The sequence below is a fragment of the Symphalangus syndactylus genome, chromosome 18 (genome assembly GCF_028878055.3).
Source record: "Symphalangus syndactylus isolate Jambi chromosome 18, NHGRI_mSymSyn1-v2.1_pri, whole genome shotgun sequence".
Taxonomy (NCBI): domain Eukaryota; kingdom Metazoa; phylum Chordata; class Mammalia; order Primates; family Hylobatidae; genus Symphalangus; species Symphalangus syndactylus.
Window position 1 is genome coordinate 77,801,887 of NC_072440.2, and position 17,938 is coordinate 77,819,824.

Consider the following 17,938-nt stretch of genomic DNA (forward strand, 5'->3'; position numbering starts at 1 on the left):
TGCAATGGTTCGGAAAAGAATAAAAAGTTACCCTGCAAGCTCCCCTGACACACTGTGGGCTCTAGGAATCATCTAGCCCACGACTATCCATCTTCACTGAATCAGCCTTCTAAACTGCCCTGCCCCATTCTTTGGAAGGCCAGGGAAACTGGCACCCCAGCCAGAGCACAAAACACACACGGGTGTGGAATCAGGGATCGCTGGACTCATCCCAGAGAAACTGACACCCCAGTGAGAGCACGAAGCACACAAGGGTGTGGAGCCAGGAATCGCTGGGCTCACCCCAGGGAAACTAACACCCCAAAGCACAAAGCACACGCAGGTGTGGAATCAGGGATCGCTGGACTCACCCCAGGGAAACTGATACCCCAGTGACAGCACGAAGCACACGTGGGTGTGGAGCCGGGAATCCCTGAGCACACCACACAGCAGCAAAGACACGACACACCAGACAGGCTGATGACTTCCCAATTTTTTGCTTCTCTTGTTTCTGAGAACAAACTTTGTAAATTGCTCCCAAGCCTCCCTCATCTGTCAAGTTCCTCCCACTCAGTCTCCTGCCCTTGCTGCGGATTATTTTGATGGCCACCAGCAATGGTCGATTCCTTCTCCTTCTCTCCCTGGGCTGACTGCAGATTAATTAAATGGGGATGCCGAGGAGAGCTCACAGCTTTAAAATCCATTGCTATGGAACAGGACTACGCTATGGTGGCCAGGAACAGTTATGACAGTGGAGTGTCCAGTAAGAGGGGAGGTAGGAGGACGCACAGGAGCAGACACCGTACTTGGAAAGACAATTCCACAGAAATAATCGCCCTTTACAAGGACGAACAGGTCTGTATCCAGGAAAGAGGTAATAATTTGCCATAGAACACATGAGCTATAGAAAACTAATCAAGCTTGACAACAGGAGCAGGGGAGGCTGGCGGAATGACTGCTCCTATTACCAAAAAGTCCAGGGTGGGACTGTCACGCCAGGTACAGCTGGATTCAGCGGCCCTGAAGACAGGATCAGAGCTCGCTTTCTGTCCGCCTTTCAGCTCAGCTGCTCTTTTTGTGTGACGGCCTCATTCCCAACTTCCATGTGGAGACAAGCTGACTACAGCGGCCCCAGTCTCCCAGCCTAACAGGAAAGCAAGAATTCTTGTTGATTGTGTACTAACGCCCTGAAATCTAGCCAGAGCCGGCCAGGTGAGGTCAAGTGCCGGGCCAAGAATGAAGCCACCGACATCACAGAACTGACAGTGAGGGAGGACGCTGGTCAAGTGAAAACTGGACCAAGTGCAGAGGACACAGATATCCACTACCCAAACATGGATGGGGACGTCACTCAAGCCATGTGACACAGACAGACCCGTGTCTCTCTGGAGTCGCGTGTGGCCAATCCTAGCAGGGGGCTCTCTTCTTTAGTAAACAGAGAAAGCTCTCATGTCACACAAATGCTCCTGGGAAGAGTCCAAGAGAAGCCCACTGCCTAGGATGGTTCTGTTTTGCAGCAAAGACCTCCACAAGAACATCCCTGCTGTGGAAACATCAGAGTGGCCAGCCTCCCAGCTGAACATGCAACCACTGACCACACCCAAGAGAATGATACCACCAGTCCACCTGACAGCAGGGCCACGCTACACAACTTCAGAGACGTCACCTCCAATGCCACCAGTCCACCTGACATCAGGGCCACACTACACAACTTCAGAGACGCCACCTCCAATGCCACCAGTCCACCTGAGAGCAGGGCCACACTACACAACTTCAGAGACGTCACCTCCAATGCCACCAGTCCATCTGACAGCAGGGCCACACTACACAACTTCAGAGACATCACCTCCAATGCCACCAGTCCACCTGACATCAGGGCCACACTACGCAACTTCAGAGACGTCACCTCCAATGCCACCAGTCCATCTGACATCAGGGCTACACTACACAACTTCAGAGATGTCACCTCCAATACCACCAGTCCACCTGACAGTGAGACCACATTACACAACTTCAGAGACGTCACCTCCAATACCACCAGTCCACCTGACAGTGAGGCCACACTGCACAACTTCAGAGACGTCACCTCCAATGCCACCAGTCCATCTGACATCAGGGCTACACTACACAACTTCAGAGATGTCACCTCCAATACCACCAGTCCACCTGACAGTGAGACCACATTACACAACTTCAGAGACGTCACCTCCAATACCACCAGTCCACCTGACAGTGAGGCCACACTGCACAACTTCAGAGACGTCACCTCCAATGCCACCAGTCCATCTGACATCAGAGCCACACTACACAACTTCAGAGATGTCACCTCCAATACCACCAGTCCACCTGACAGTGAGGCCACACTACACAACTTCAGAGATGTCACCTCCAACACCACCAGTCCACCTGACAGTGGCTAATGTGAGCCCGCTCCTAATGAGCCAGTCTTGTCCACATAACCCTAAGGTTGAAGTGATGCACCTGCTCTCCCCAGACCCCTCAGTGAGCTGCCAAGGGGCCTTTCTGCAGGCAGGAAGTCAACTTGCAAACATCTTGTTTCAAATTTCAGCAATAAGCCCAAAATGAAACCATGAGTTTTCAGAGGGATCTCCTGCTCTCATAAGTGAAAGGGGAGGAGGAGGATCTCCTCGTCTTATAAGTGATCTCCCGCTTTCATAAGTGAAACTTCCCTACACTGGCTCCGTGGAGAGGAGAAAGGGTGTCCAACGCCATTAACAACACAATTAATCAAATGACCAGTAAGAATTACAATGAAGTGGAATTGCCAGGCAAGTTCCTGGTAGATATGGCAGCCCTTGCACCAGGGTTCTAACGCTGGAGGAAGAGCACAAAGAATGTGCCCTAAGATGAGAGATTCAAAAGCGCAAATAAAAGTGTAAGCTTCTGGCAAATCTGACATCACCAAGGAAAAACAGCACTTGAGAGGCAAATAACCCAACCTCACTTCTGGACCACATTGGGGAAGAAAAAGAAAACAAAAAAAAAACTTTCCATTAGATAATGAAGCCACCCAAATTCCAGTCCTTATTTTGCTGCTTAAATAATGATTTTCTTGGAGGGACTAGATCACTCTTCTAAAAAGAAAAAAAAAAAAAAAAACAAGGGTGGGAATCTGAAATTTGATATCTGTAAAATTAAAGGTTGTCAATGTCTATTCTAAAAGTTCATTTTTTAAGTTGTTTTGTTTAAATCCTGGAGGCTTTTTCCATAAGAATATAATAATGCAGGAGTAAGAGACTGCTGCTAGGTGGAGTCGCCATACGTACGTAACCATCTCTGCTCTAATTCATGTAAGAGTTGTCACAACTACATCCTGAAATGGCTCATATCCAGCTGTGGCTCAGGACACTCAGGATCGGTCTGGGGAAAGGGACCTTCAGCTGCTATGAAAAACCATTCTGTACATTGTAGGTTCCATATACCCATTTGGGGAGAATGGGCATATGGAACCTACAAATTAGGTTCAAAATTTTCCTACTTAGAAATGCATTGTGTAGCGCTGAGGTTTTCAAATCAAAAGCAAGCCCAGTGGTGCTTCTTTTTAACCCAACTTTAATGGTCTTTTTGTATTGAATCCAAGTTCTGTGTAAGTAACTTGTAGATTTCACAAAAGGTGGTGGTGCTGTCCACAGGTCACCTGCATTAGAGTCACATATCTAGACGTGCAAATCTACAGCCTCATCCTAAGTCCACTGGAGTAACTCCCAGAGGCAGTGTCCTGGAAAGAGGCATATTTAATGGGCTCCCCAGGCAATTCCTCTGCACAGTAAAGTTAAAAGAATTTTATAATGCAAAGAACCAGAGGTTTGGAGAAAAATGCCTGAGTTCATTTCCACCACAGACACATGTACCAGCTCCTTAAGCTCTCCTAAGCCTCTAATGACAAACTTTAAAATAATGGAAAAATACCTACTCATCACAAGGTTACTGAGTCAAATCAGAGTACATTTGAACTTGCTTGGAAAGGTTGTAAAGGGCTAGACAAATACTATTCATTCCAAGCATGTAATGAATGTAGTGAATGACTAAAAAGCCAGTTGCTGGGGAAACAGAGATGAGATGTAAAAACTTGGGAGACCAACATATGAATAATTCTGTATAATGAAATGAATTCAGGGCCATAATAGCCATATCTGTATGAAAAGGGCATGAGCCCACACAGAAAGATGATAATTCTGCACTGATAACTACAGAATGACCACAGTTACTGACCCAAATATGAATGAAGCAAGGCATGTTATCAAATAGTATCACCAATAAGCTGATTCTGATCAAATGGGAACCAAAAGAAATATACATGCTTCAAAAACATTCACATCTTTATGCTATTACTAAATAAGCCATAGCCAGATTCCATTCCTGTCTCCATCACACAAAACAACAACAACCATTTATTATACGCCAGGTACCATACTAGAAACTCTGCATTCATTGTTTTGGAAAATCCTCACGATGCTCTCATGATACTGGTGTGATGTCCTGGTATGTGTGGGAAAATAATTCCAAGGAGTCAGGTGGTCATGGGTGAGCATGAATTCAGTGCAGGTTTGGTTAACTCTGAAGACATGTGGGCTGGGAGTGGTGGCTCACACCTGTAATCCCAGCACTTTAGGAGGCCGAGGCAGGCGGATCACCTGAGGTCAGGAGTTCAAGACAAACCTGGCCAACATGGTGAAACCCCATCTCTACTAAAAATACAAAAATTAGCTGGGCATGGTGGCAGGTGCCTGTAATCCCAGCTACTCAGGAGGCTGAGGCAGGAGAATCGCTTGAACCCAGGAGGCGGAAGTTGCAGTGAGCTGAGATTGCGCCACTGCACTCCATCCTGGGCGGCAGAGTGAGACTCTGTCTCCAAAAAAAAAAAAGACATGTGGATGTGGCGAATACCCACCATTTGTTAAAATGTCCACACTCTATGAGCTTGTCTTTAAGGAAATTTTGTTACGGTCTTTTGGCTGAGGGCTGCAAGACACATCAGCCAGAGTTAAAGATCCTTTCTTCGGGCTGCCCTGAGAAATATTTTAGGAGATTTTAGAAGCAGCACATGGCCCCACCTCATTTGGCAAGATTTTCATGATTGTTCTTCTGTCTACTGGAATTTCTGATTAATAATAACAATAATAATAGCTAAAATTTATCCAGCATTTATTCTGTGGTAGGCATTATGCTAAGATGTCTACATGGATTGCCTCATGAGGTAGGTGCTATCAACCAACCTCATTGTAAAGATGAAAAAACTGAGGTGTAGAGAGATTAGAAAACTCAACCAGAGCTGGAATTGGAACCTGATCAGCCTAAGTCCACCACTCTGATTCTCTGCCATCTTGGCTTCCTGTTGCTTGCGCCCGTGGCCTGCTGTGACTTCATCATACAAGGTTCACCACCATGGAACTGTCTCAATACTCTGGACATAAAATTCTCTAAGTACACAAATCAATAAAACTGTTGCTAATAGTCTAGCAAGTGAGTCTTACAATATTAGTTATGCATGTTGCAGGAATAGGCATCAGGTTTTCCATCTGATTTTCTGGAACCCTGAGCAGCACCATTATTCTAACGCATCCACATACGCACTCGTCACATGTTGAGTGTCTATCACGTGCCATGTACAGGTGTTAATGAAAAGCCCGGCCCCTCCCAACCCAGGCTCAGGCACCCCCTCACCTTCAGCTGTTTGACCTTCTCTTTTCAGCATCTGGACAGCTCCTACATATTTCTTCAGCTGGACTTTGAGCACCTCGTTCTCTCTGCAGGTACAAGAATGTTAAAAAATATACACTTAAAAAGTGACAGTGTGGACCCACAGGAGGGGGCAGGGGTGGGTGGTGAATCTGTGTAAAGAAAAGCACAATTTGCATCTTATAAATGTTAATATATTCTCATGGTTTAGAGATCATCACGGGAGAAGGCTGTGTTACCTTGCGCATGTCTGCAGAGTACCTTTAAGAACTGTTCTTTCATGAGACAGATAAGCACCATTGGTTCCAGTGTCCACAAATTCAGAATGCAGACATAGGCTGTGCTTACGCTGTTTGAAGCTACCCATCTATCAGGTGCCTATTCAGTGTCAGGAACTCTAGTCTTCTCTCCATTTACAGAAGCATGTACTGATTACTGTGCATTCACCCTGGGGAATGCTCTTGATATCTTTATCAACTCTGACTTGTATTAAACACTTATTATTTGCCAGGCATCATGTCAAGTGTTTGTATAGAATCTCCTTGAATCATTCCAAGGCACTAACACAACCCTCATTTTACAGATAAGGAGATTGAGGCATAAAGAGAAGCAGTTGGACCAAGTCCACATCCAGCCCTATGTAAGATTACACTATGGAACATTAGACTAAGGAACACAGAACCCAGGGTATGACAGGACCCCACCTGCTGAACTCACTCCCCAGGTACGCTGGCTGACAAAGGAACGTGAGGACCAAGGGGGAAAAACTGCCATTTGTTGAGTATTTAGACTTTACATATGTCTCTTTGAACCAAGCATGCATCCACTCATTCATTCATCCATCCGTCATTCAGCGGAAAGATGCTTCATTCAGTAGAAAAATGCAGAGTGGCCTGCAGTATTCTCCACATTTTACAGGAGAAGAGTTGGACAAATAAGGTTTCTGACCAAGGTTGCCACTAAAACTCACTGGTAAGATCTGAACCCAGGTTTCCCTGCCCCCGAGACCCACAAGGACTCTTGGCCATCTCCTTTGAGATTCAGACTTGGTTTCTGACCAGCTCTCCCAGAGGGAGGTGCCTCTTACACATTCTCTATTTCTGCCCCCACCCCCTACACCTCAGGTCTTGAGTCTAAGTGCCTTTAAATGTGCTAGAATATTTTTTCTTTCCTTGCAATGAGAAGAGCTGAAGACTGGGTTCTTTCTGTGATTATAAAAATAAAAAATGCTCATTGCAAAATACTCAATCAGAACACATTTACGAAGAAATGCAAAAACATGCTAAGACCCCAACACCTTGAAATAAACCCCATTAACATTTTTATATCCATCCCATTATTTCTCTAGGTGCACACACACATTCTAAATAACTTTAGGGGGATGAAACACCCTTCACAATGCTTTAATTTTTGTGTGAATGTTTGAAGGCTTTTTTCCCTTATTTACTGTTCCACTCAACACTTTTCCACGGTAACCAATGGCAAAAACCTAGTATATATCTTTCAGGCCTTCCTCCATGCTCTGACAATCACTACCAACCGAATACACTCAGAGTCTCTATGACAGGATAGTATAAATGTTTCTGAGACTGGTCGTCTCACTTAATAATGCACCACAGTAAGCCTCTCACTCAGTCTATTTATGGATGGAAATACCACCCGCTGCAATAGATACGCCAAACACTGACTTAGTTGAAAAACTTGAGACTGCTCATCCCTGGTGCCGAGTGTCTGTTTTCAATGCATCTGACTACATCTCAGCCCACGACAACAGCACTTTCTTTGTATTTTGCTTCTCTGTGCTGTATTGTGGCAGAAAAAAAAAAAATCAGGATCAAACTTAGACACTACCGTAGACTTAAGTATCACCTGAGAACTCGACATTTGTCTCTGAAGCTCTGGAGAAAGTAAACCACAAGGGAGTCCCTTCATTATCCCCTCGTCCTAGACAAAGCCTGTCATGGATGCCTCCACAGGTGTCTGCACTTTTCCCATCTGTGACATGAATCACAAATGTTTGAAACAAAATAACAAGTCCTTAAAATGTCTGTGGGAGACAAAATCTCCCCTATGGGGACTGTACAGCACGTTTGTTTTTGTTGGTTTTGTTTTTGAAATGCAGTCTCACTCTGTCGCCCAGGCTGGAGTGCAGCGGCATGATCTCGGCTCACTGCAACCTCTGCCTCCTAGGTTCAAGCAATTCTCCTGCCTCAGCTTCCCAAGTAGCTGGGATTACAGGCGCACACCCCCATGACCAGCTAATTTTTGTATTTTTAGTAGAGATGGGGTTTCACCATGTTGGCCAGGCTGGTCTTGAACTCCTGACCTTAAGTGATCCACCTGCCTCAGCCTTCCCAAGTGCTGGGATTACAGGTGTGAGCCACCACGCCCAGCCTGTAGAGCATGTTTTCTAGGATTCCTTTAGCCAGAGCTTCATCACCCAGCCCAGCCTACTCCCAATCTCCACATGTGAATTCAAGTCACATATCATAAAACCAGGGAAAGAAAGGCATTTATACACATTTCTAAACAACAGTTCATGGAAGAACATTTTCCAAGAGGCCGCATGACCAACAGAAGTCATGTCAGTGTTTGGCAGTCAGGTCTCCTCTCATTTGCTGCCAGCCGTTGAGGCGATCCTCAGCTTCCCTGTTCATCTTCAACTCTGTGGCCAGCACTGAAATGTTTCAGGTGGCTGCTTTTCTTCTGATTTGAAGAAGTCTTCTAATACCGTGTTAAGATCCCATCTAAAAATCACACCTGGCTGGGTGCGGTGGCTCCCACCCATAATCCCAGCACTCTGGGAGGCCGAGGCGGGTGGATCACCTGAGGCCAAGAGCTCAAGAGCAGCCTGGCCAACATGGTGAAACCCCATCTCTACTGAAAATACAAAAATTAGCTGGGCATGGTGGCATGTGCCTGTAGTCCCAGCTACTAAGGAGGCTGAGGCAGAACAATCGCTTGAACCCAGGAGGCAGAGGTTGCAGTGAGCCAAGATCACGCCACCGCACTCCAGCCTTGCGACAGGGTGAGAACCCCATCTCAAAAAAAAGAAAAAAGAAAAGGTGTTGCCAATGTGAACTGTGGCAGAGTTGGACATTTGAGATGTTTACACCTTCCTTGAAATCTCTCCTATGAAGTGGGAAGCAGCACAGCACCAAGACCCCGTTAGAGGTAAAAGCTGTGCCTCATTCCCAGAGATCCATACGTATGTAGTGGGAAACACGCTTTTCAATCTGCAACACATGAGCACCTGGCCTCTGAGTAGGGCACTTAATATTCGAGGTGTGGCAGACATGTTCACATTTTATCTACACAGTGACCCTACAAAACAGGTTATTATTGCTGACATTTTTCTTACTACCTTCATTTTACACATGAAAAAACTGAAGACCAGGCGTGGTGGCTCATGCCACCCACCGGGGAGGCCAAGGTAGGCCGATCACTTGAGCCCAGGACAACAGCCTGGGCAACATGGTGAAACCCCATCTCTACAAAAAAATACAAAGATTAGCTGGGTGTGGTGGCATGCATCTGTAGTCCCAGCTACTTGGGAGGCTGAGGTGGGAGGATCATTTGAGCCTGGAAGGTGGATGTTGCAGTGAACAAAGATCCAGCCTGGGTGACAGAGTAAGACCTTGTCTCAAAAAAAAAAAAAAAAAAAAAGAAAAGAAAAGAAACTGAGGTTCAACGAGGCTAAATGAACTATCCAAAAACTCACAACCAGCAAAGGCAGAGCCACAGTTCACTTCAGCCTCTCCATGTCTATGTCCCTCTCCTCTCTGCCACACACTTGGTGTCTCATTAGATCCCCAGCAACACATCATGAGGTTGGTTTTACTGTGCCCGTTTTGCAGATGGGAAATTTGAGGCCCAGAGAGCCTAACACACACTCCAACCTGGGATTTAAACCCATTATCCTTTAACTTCAAAGTCTCCTATTACATTATATAAGTTTAGAGAATTAAGTGAACAGGACAACATTGAAAACGTAAGGCCTTGAAAAATTCCATGAGAAAACGTGTGCTCATCAGCGCAGGTCTGCAGAATCTCTTGGGTGGTTAAGACTCCTGTGCAGATGTGAACAGCATCCTCCTGACCAGCTAGCTTTGCTAAGAGAGGCTAAGGAACTTTCCTTGAGTTATGGAGCTCAAGCTTCTGCTGCCAACCCCCTTAGGCATCTCATAAATGTAAGCAGTTGGTCACAGGTGAGCTTTAGGAAATATGAATTGACAGCCTCAAGAACTGTAACCTTCTGACCCAGCAACTCCACTTCTAAGAAACTGTATTCAGAAAAGAAAGAGAAGTCTCAAAACCACATGCAAGAGGATGCTTTGAATATAAAAGAAAGAAACTGGTTGCAAGTTAATTGTCTGATAATGTAGCAGTGGATGGAAAAGTTATGGTGCCTCCTCCTATAATAGGGTGCTATAGGACTGTCAAAGCTACGATAAATATGAATGCTTATCCCCAGGAATGAATATATATATATATACATACATACATACACATACTCACACTGATATACCATTAACTGAATGCAGCAGAGTACAGAGTATATTTACTCTAACCCTTTATATCTATTCAGATGGATATATTTGCACTGGAAATGTATGGACCACAATGTTAACAGTGCTCAGTTCTATGTGATAAAATTAATTGGAAATTTTTCTTTAATTTTTCAACAATGCACTTTACTAGAGCACTTTTTAAAATGTATTAAGAGGTTAGAAATACTCACTCCCAGGCCAGATGCAGTGGCTCACGCCTGCAATCCCAGCACTTTGGGAGACCGAGGTGAGTGGATCACCTGAGGTCGGGAGTTTGAGACCAGCCTGGCCAACATGGTGAAACCCTGTCTCTACTAAAAATAGAAAAATGAGCTAGGCCTGGTGGTGCACGCCTGTAATCCCAGCTGCTCAGGAGGCTGAAACAGAAGAATCGCTTGAACCTGGGAGGCGGAGCTTGCACTGAACCAAGATCACACCACTGCACTCCAGCCTAGGTGACAGACTGAGATGCCTTCTTGAAAAGAAAAAAAAAAAAAAAGCTACCCACCCCCAAATCCTATAGTAACATCACACCTAAAGATGAAAGGCTGAATATTTTCCCCCAAAGACTGAGAATGAGGCAAGCAATTCTTCCCTCACCACTCCTATCAGCACAGTAGATTCTAGCTGGTGAAATAAGGCCCTCCCCACCCAAAAAAACACATACAGGTTAGGAAGGAAGGACTAAAACTTTCCCTCTTCAAAAGTGACATGACCATCTGCAAAGGTAATCCCAAGAACTGATGAAAATGGTCACAGAATAACCGAGTTTTTCAAGGTCACAGAACACAGGGTCAAATGTAAACGTTAACTGTATTTCTATACACTACCAATGAACAATCAGAAGGTAAATTACTTTTAAAAAGGATCATTTAAAACAGCTCCAGGAGGGTGGAGCCAAGATGGCCGAATAGGAACAGCTCCCGTCTCCAGCTCCCAGCCCCAGCGACACACAAGACGGGTGATTTCTGCATTTCTGCTTGAGGTACCGGTTTCATCTCACTAGGGAGTGCCTAACAGTGGGTTCAGGACAGTCGGTGAAGCGCACTGTGCGCGAGCCGAAGCAGGGCGAGGCATTGCCTCACTCGGGAAGCGCAAGGGGTCAGGGAGTTCCCTTTCCTAGTCAAAGAAAGGGGAAACAGACGGCACCTGGAATATCAGGTCAGTCCCGTCCTAATACTGCGCTTTTCCAACGGGCCTGGAAAACGGCACACTAGGAGATTGTGTCCCGCACCTGGCTCGGAGGGTCCTATGCCCACAGAGTCTTGCTGATTGCTAGCACAGCAGTCTGAGATCACGCTGCAAGGCGGCAACGAGGCTGGGGGAGGGGCGCCCGCCATTGCCCAGGCTTGCTTAGGTAAACAAAGCAGCCAGGAAGCTCGAACTGGGTGGAGCCCACCACAGCTCAAGGAGGCCTGCCTGCCTCTGTAGGCTCCACCTCTGGGGGCAGGGCACAGACAACCAAAAACTCAGCGAGAACCTCCACAGCCTTAAATGTCCCTGTCTGACTGACAGCTTTGAAGAGAGTAGTGGTTCTCCCAGCACGCAGCTGGACATCTGAGAACGGACAGACTGCCTCCTAAAGTGGGTCCCTCACCCCTGAGCAGCCTAACTGGGAGGCACCCCCCAAGTAGGGACAGACTGACACCTCATTCAACCGGGTACTCCTCTGAGACAAAACTTTCAGAGGAACTATCAGACAGCTGAATTTGTGGTCTCACGAAAATCCACTGTTCTGCAGCCACCGGTGCTGACACCCAGCCAAACAGGGTCTGGAGTGGACCTCTAGTAAACTCCAACAGACCTGCAGCTGAGGGTCTTGTCTGGTAGAAGGAAAATTAACAAACGGAAAGGACATCCACACCAAAAACCCATCTGTACATCACCATCATCGAAGACAAAAAGTAGACAAAACCACAAAGATGGGGAAAAAACAGACCAAAAAAACTGGAAACTCTAAAAAACAGAGCACCTCTCCTCCTCCAAAGGAACGCAGTTCCTCACCAGCAACGGAACAAAGCTGGATGGAGGATGACTTTGATGAGTTGAGAGAAGAAGGCTTCAGACGATCAAACTACTCTGAGCTACGAGAGGAAATTCAAAACAATAGCAAAGAAGTTAAAAACTTTGAAAAAAAATTAGAAGAATGGATAACTAGAATAACCAATGGAGAGAAGGGCTTCAAGGAGCTGATGGAGCTGAAAGCCAAGTTGCGAGAACTATGCGAAGAATGCAGAAGCCTCAGTAGCAGATGCGATCAACTGGAAGAAAGGGTATCGCTGATAGAAGATGAAATGAATGAAATGAAGAGAGAAGGGAAGTTTAGAGAAAAAAGAATAAAAAGAAATGAACAAAGCCTCCAAGAAATTTGGGACTATGTGAAAAGACCAAACCTACGTCTGATTGGTGTACCTGAAAATGATGGGGAGAATGGAACCAAGTTGGAAAACACTCTGCAAGATATTATCCAGGAGAACTTCCCCAATCTAGCAAGGCAGGCCAGCATTCAGATTCAGGAAATACAGAGAACGCCACAAAGATACTCCTCGAGAAGGGCAACTCCAAGACACATAATTGTCAGATTCACCAAAGTTGAAATGAAGGAAAAAATGTTAAGGGCAGCCAGAGAGAAAGGTCGGGTTACCCACAAAGGGAAGCCCATCAGACTAACAGCTGATCTCTCAGCAGAAACTCTACAAGCCAGAAGAGAGTGGGGGCTGATATTCAACATTCTTAAAAGAATTTTCAACCCAGAATTTCCTATCCCGCCAAACTAAGCTTCATAAGTGAAGGAGAAATAAAATACTTTACAGACAAGCAAACGCTGAGTGATTTTGTCACCACCAGGCCTGCCCTAAAAGAGCTCCTGAAGGAAGCACTAAACATGGAAAGGAACAACCGGTACCAGCCCCTGCAAAAACATGCCAAATTGTAAAGACCATCGAGGCTAGGAAGAAACTATAGCAACTAACGAGCAAAATAACCAACTAACATCATAATGACAGGATCAGATTCACACATAACAATATTCACGTTAAATGTAAATGGGCTAAATGCTCCAATCAAAAGACACAGACTGGCAAACTGGATAAGGAGTCAGGACCCATCAGTGTGCTGTATTCAGGAAACCCATCTCACGTGCAGAGACACACATAGACTCAAAATAAAGGGATGGAGGAAGATCTATCAAGCAACTGGAAAACAAAAAAAGGCAGGGGTTGCAATCCTAGTCTCTGATAAAATAGACTTTAAACCAACAAAGATCAAAAGAGACAAAGAAGGCCATTACATAATGGTAAAGGGATCAATTCAACAAGAAGAGCTAACTATCCTAAATATATATGCACCCAACACAGGAGCACCCAGATTCATAAAGCAAGTCCTCAGTGACCTACAAAGGGACTTAAACTCCCACACAATAATAATGGGAGATTTTAACACCCCACTGTCAGCATTAGACAGATCAACGAGACAGAAAGTTAACAAGGATGTCCAGGAATTGAACTCAGCTCTACATAAAGTGGACCTAATAGACATCTACAGAACTCTCCACCCCAAATCAACAGAATATACATTTTTTTCAGCACCACACCACACCTATTCCAAAATTGACCACATAGTTGGAAGTAAAGCTCTTCTCAACAAATGTAAAAGAACAGAGATTATAACAAACTGTCTCTCAGACCACAGTGCAATCAAACTAGAACTCAGGATTAAGAAACTCAGTCAAAACCGCTCAACTACATGGAAACTGAACAACCTGCTCCTGAATGACTATTGGGTACATAATGAAATGAAGGCAGAAATAAAGATGTTCTTTGAAACCAACGAGAACAAAGACACAACATACCAGAATCTCTGGGACACGTTCAAAGCAGTGTGTAGAGGGAAATTTATAGCACTAAATGCCCACAAGAGAAAGCAGGAAAGATCCAAAATTGACACCCTAACATCACAATTAAAAGAACTAGAAAAGCAAGAGCAAACACATTCAAAAGCTAGCAGAAGGCTAGAAATAACTAAAATCAGAGCAGAACTGAAGGAAATAGAGACACAAAAAACCCTTCAAAAAATCAGTGAATCCAGGAGCTGGTTTTTTGAAAAGATCAACAAAATTGATGGACCGCTAGCAAGACTAATAAAGAAGAAAAGAGAGAAGAATCAAATAGATGCAATAAAAAACGAAAAAGGGGATATCACCACCAATCCCACAGAAATACAATCTACCATCAGAGAATACTACAAACACCTCTATGCAAATAAACTAGAAAATCTAGAAGAAATGGATAAATTCCTCGACAAATACACCCTCCCAAGACTAAACCAGGAAGAAGTTGAATCTCTGAATAGACCAATAACAGGTTCTGAAATTGTGGCAATAATCAATAGCTTACCAACCAAAAAGAGTCCAGGACCTGATGGATTCACAGCTGAATTCTACCAGAGGTACAAGGAGGAACTGGTACCATTCCTTCTGAAACTATTCCAATCGATAGAAAAAGAGGGAATCCTCCCTAACACATTTTATGAAGCCAGCATCGTCCTGATACCAAAACCTGGCAGAGACATAACCAAAAAAGAGAATTTCAGACCAATATCCTTGATGAACATTGATGCAAAAATCCTCAATAAAATACTGGCAAACCGAATCCAGCAGCACATCAAAAAGCTTATCCACCATGATCAAGTGGGCTTCATCCCTGGGATGCAAGGCTGGTTCAACATATGCAAATCAATAAATGTAATCCAGCATATAAACAGAACCAAAGACAAAAACCACATGATTATCTCAATAGATGCAGAAAAGGCCTTTGACAAAATTCAACAACCCTTCATGCTAAAAACTCTCAATAAATTAGGTATTGATGGGACGTATCTCAAAATAATAAGAGCTATCTACAACAAACCCACAGCCAATATCATACTGAATGGGCAAAAACTGGAAGCATTCCCTCTGAAAACTGGCACAAGACAGGGATGCCCTCTCTCACCGCTCCTATTCAACATAGTGCTGGAAGTTCTGGCCAGAGCAATCAGGCAGGAGAAGGAAATAAAGGGTATTCAATTAGGAAAAGAGGAAGTCAAATTGTCCCTGTTTGCAGATGACATGATTGTATATCTAGAAAACCCCACTGTCTCAGCCCAAAATCTCCTTAAGCTGATTAGCAACTTCAGCAAAGTCTCAGGATACAAAATTAATGTACAAAAATCACAAGCATTCTTGTACACCAATCACAGACAAACAGAGAGCCAAATCATGAGTGAACTCCCATTCACAATTGCTTCAAAGAGAATAAAATACCTAGGAATCCAACTTACAAGGGATGTGAAGGACCTCTTCAAGGAGAACTACAAACCACTGCTCAATGAAATAAAAGAGGATACAAACAAATGGAAGAACATTCCATGCTCATGGGTTGGAAGAATCAATATCGTGAAAATGGCCATACTGCCCAAGGTAATTTATAGATTCAATGCCATCCCCATCAAGCTACCAATGACTTTCTTCACAGAATTGGAAAAAACTACTTTAAAGTTCATATGGAAGCAAAAAAGAGCCCGCATCGCCAAGTCAATCCTAAGCCAAAAGAACAAAGCTGGAGGCATCATGCTACCTGACTTTAAACTATACTACAAGGCTACAGTAACCAAAACAGCATGGTACTGGTACCACAACAGAGACATAGATCAATGGAACAGAACAGAGCCCTCAGAAATGATGCTGCATAGCTACAACTATCTGATCTTTGACAAACCTGACAAACACAAGAAATGGGGAAAGGATTCCCTATTTAATAAATGGTGCTGGGAAATCTGGCTAGCCATATGTAGAAAGCTGCAACTGGATCCCTTCCTTACACCTTATACAAAAATTAATTCAAGATGGATTAAAGACTTATATGTTAGACCTAAAACCATTAAAATCCTACAAGAAAACCTAGGCAATACCATTCAGGACATAGGCGTGGGCAAGGACTTCATGTCTAAAACACCAAAAGCAATGGCAACAAAAGCCAAAATCGACAAATGGGATCACATTAAACTAAAGAGCTTCTGCACAGCAAAAGAAACTATCATGAGAGTGAACAGGCAACCTACACAATGGGAGAAAATTTTTGCAACCTACTCATCTGACAAAGGGCTAATATCCAGAATCTACAATGAACTCAAACAAATTGACAAGAAAAAAACAAACAACCCCATCAAAAAGTGGGCAGAGGACATGAACAGACACTTCTCAAAAGAAGACATTTATGCAGCCAAAAAACACATGAAGAAATGCTCCTCATCACTGGCCATCAGAGAAATGCAAATCAAAACCACAGTGAGATACCATCTCACACCAGTTAGAATGGCCATCATTAAAAAATCAGGAAACAACAGGTGCTGGAGAGGATGTGGAGAAATAGGAACACTTTTACACTGTTGGTGGGACTGTAAACTAGTTCAACCATTGTGGAAGTCAGTGTGGCGATTCCTCAGGGATCTAGAACTAGAAATACCATTTGACCCAGCCATCCCATTACTGGGTATATACCCAAAGGACTATAAATCATGCTGCTATAAAGACACATGCACACGTATGTTTATCGCGGCACTATTCACAATAGCAAAGAGTTGGAACCAACCCAAATGTCCAACAACGATAGACTGGATTAAGAAAATGTGGCACATATACACCATGGAATACTATGCAGCCATAAAAAATGATGAGTTCGTGTCCTTTGTAGGGACATGGATGAAACTGGAAAACATCATTCTCAGTAAACTATCGCAAGGACAAAAAACCAAACACCGCATGTTCTCACTCATAGGTGGGAATTGAACAATGAGAACTCATGGACACAGGAAGGGGAACATCACGCTCCGGGGACTGTTGTGGGGTGGGCGGAGGGGGGAGGGACAGCATTAGGAGATACACCTAATGCTAAATGACGAGTTAATGGGTGCAGGAAATCAACATGGCACATGGATACATATGTAACAAACCTGCACATTGTGCACATGTACCCTAAAACCCTAAAGTATAAAAAAAAAAAAAAAAAAAAAGAACAAGATTTGATGAAAATAAAATTACATTCTCTCCCAGGTAATAAAAAAAATCAAAATTCTGGAACAAAAAAAAAAAAAAAAAAGAATTCTGAATTTGACTATACGTTTACCTTATAAGTAAATTTTATATTTTTATGTTTTTATGTTACAAACTGGCATTCTTTCATTAAAAAAAAAAAAAAAAAAACAGCTCCAAAACATGAAATACATTCATATAAATGTAACAAAATGTGTCCAGGATCTGCATGCTGAAAACTACAAAATACTAACAAAACAAATCAAAGAAGAGCTAAATACCTGGAGATACCAGGTTCATGGTTCAGAAGACTCAAAAGAATTAAGATGTCAATTATCCCCACATTGATCTATAAATTTAATGAAAGCCCAATCAAAATCCTAGCAGGATTTTTTATATAGACTAGCAGATTATAACATTCATATGGAAAAACAAAGAAACCAAAATAGCTGAAATCATTTTTGAAAAAGCAGCACAAAGCAGGAGGACTCACACTGCCCAATTTTAGAACTTCCAGTAAAGCTACAGCCCTCAAGCCAATGTCATATAGGCAAAATGACAGACACACATGAACAAGACAGACAAAGAATCAGGGAATAAACCCATACACACAGTCAAGCAATGTGATGAAGGTAGGAAG

At 43.8% G+C, this 17,938-nt stretch overlaps 1 protein-coding gene across 1 annotated transcript in view; it reads right to left on the reverse strand.

The window, feature by feature from the left end:
- SNX29 (sorting nexin 29) overlaps positions 1–17,938 on the reverse strand; it is a 409,777-nt gene that overhangs the window by 370,652 nt on the left and 21,187 nt on the right. Inside the window, exon 2 of the mRNA XM_063623811.1 lies at positions 5,665–5,747. Within this exon, the coding sequence (XP_063479881.1) occupies positions 5,665–5,695 (31 nt within the window). The 5' untranslated portion in view covers positions 5,696–5,747. The remainder of the gene's footprint in view (positions 1–5,664; positions 5,748–17,938) is intronic.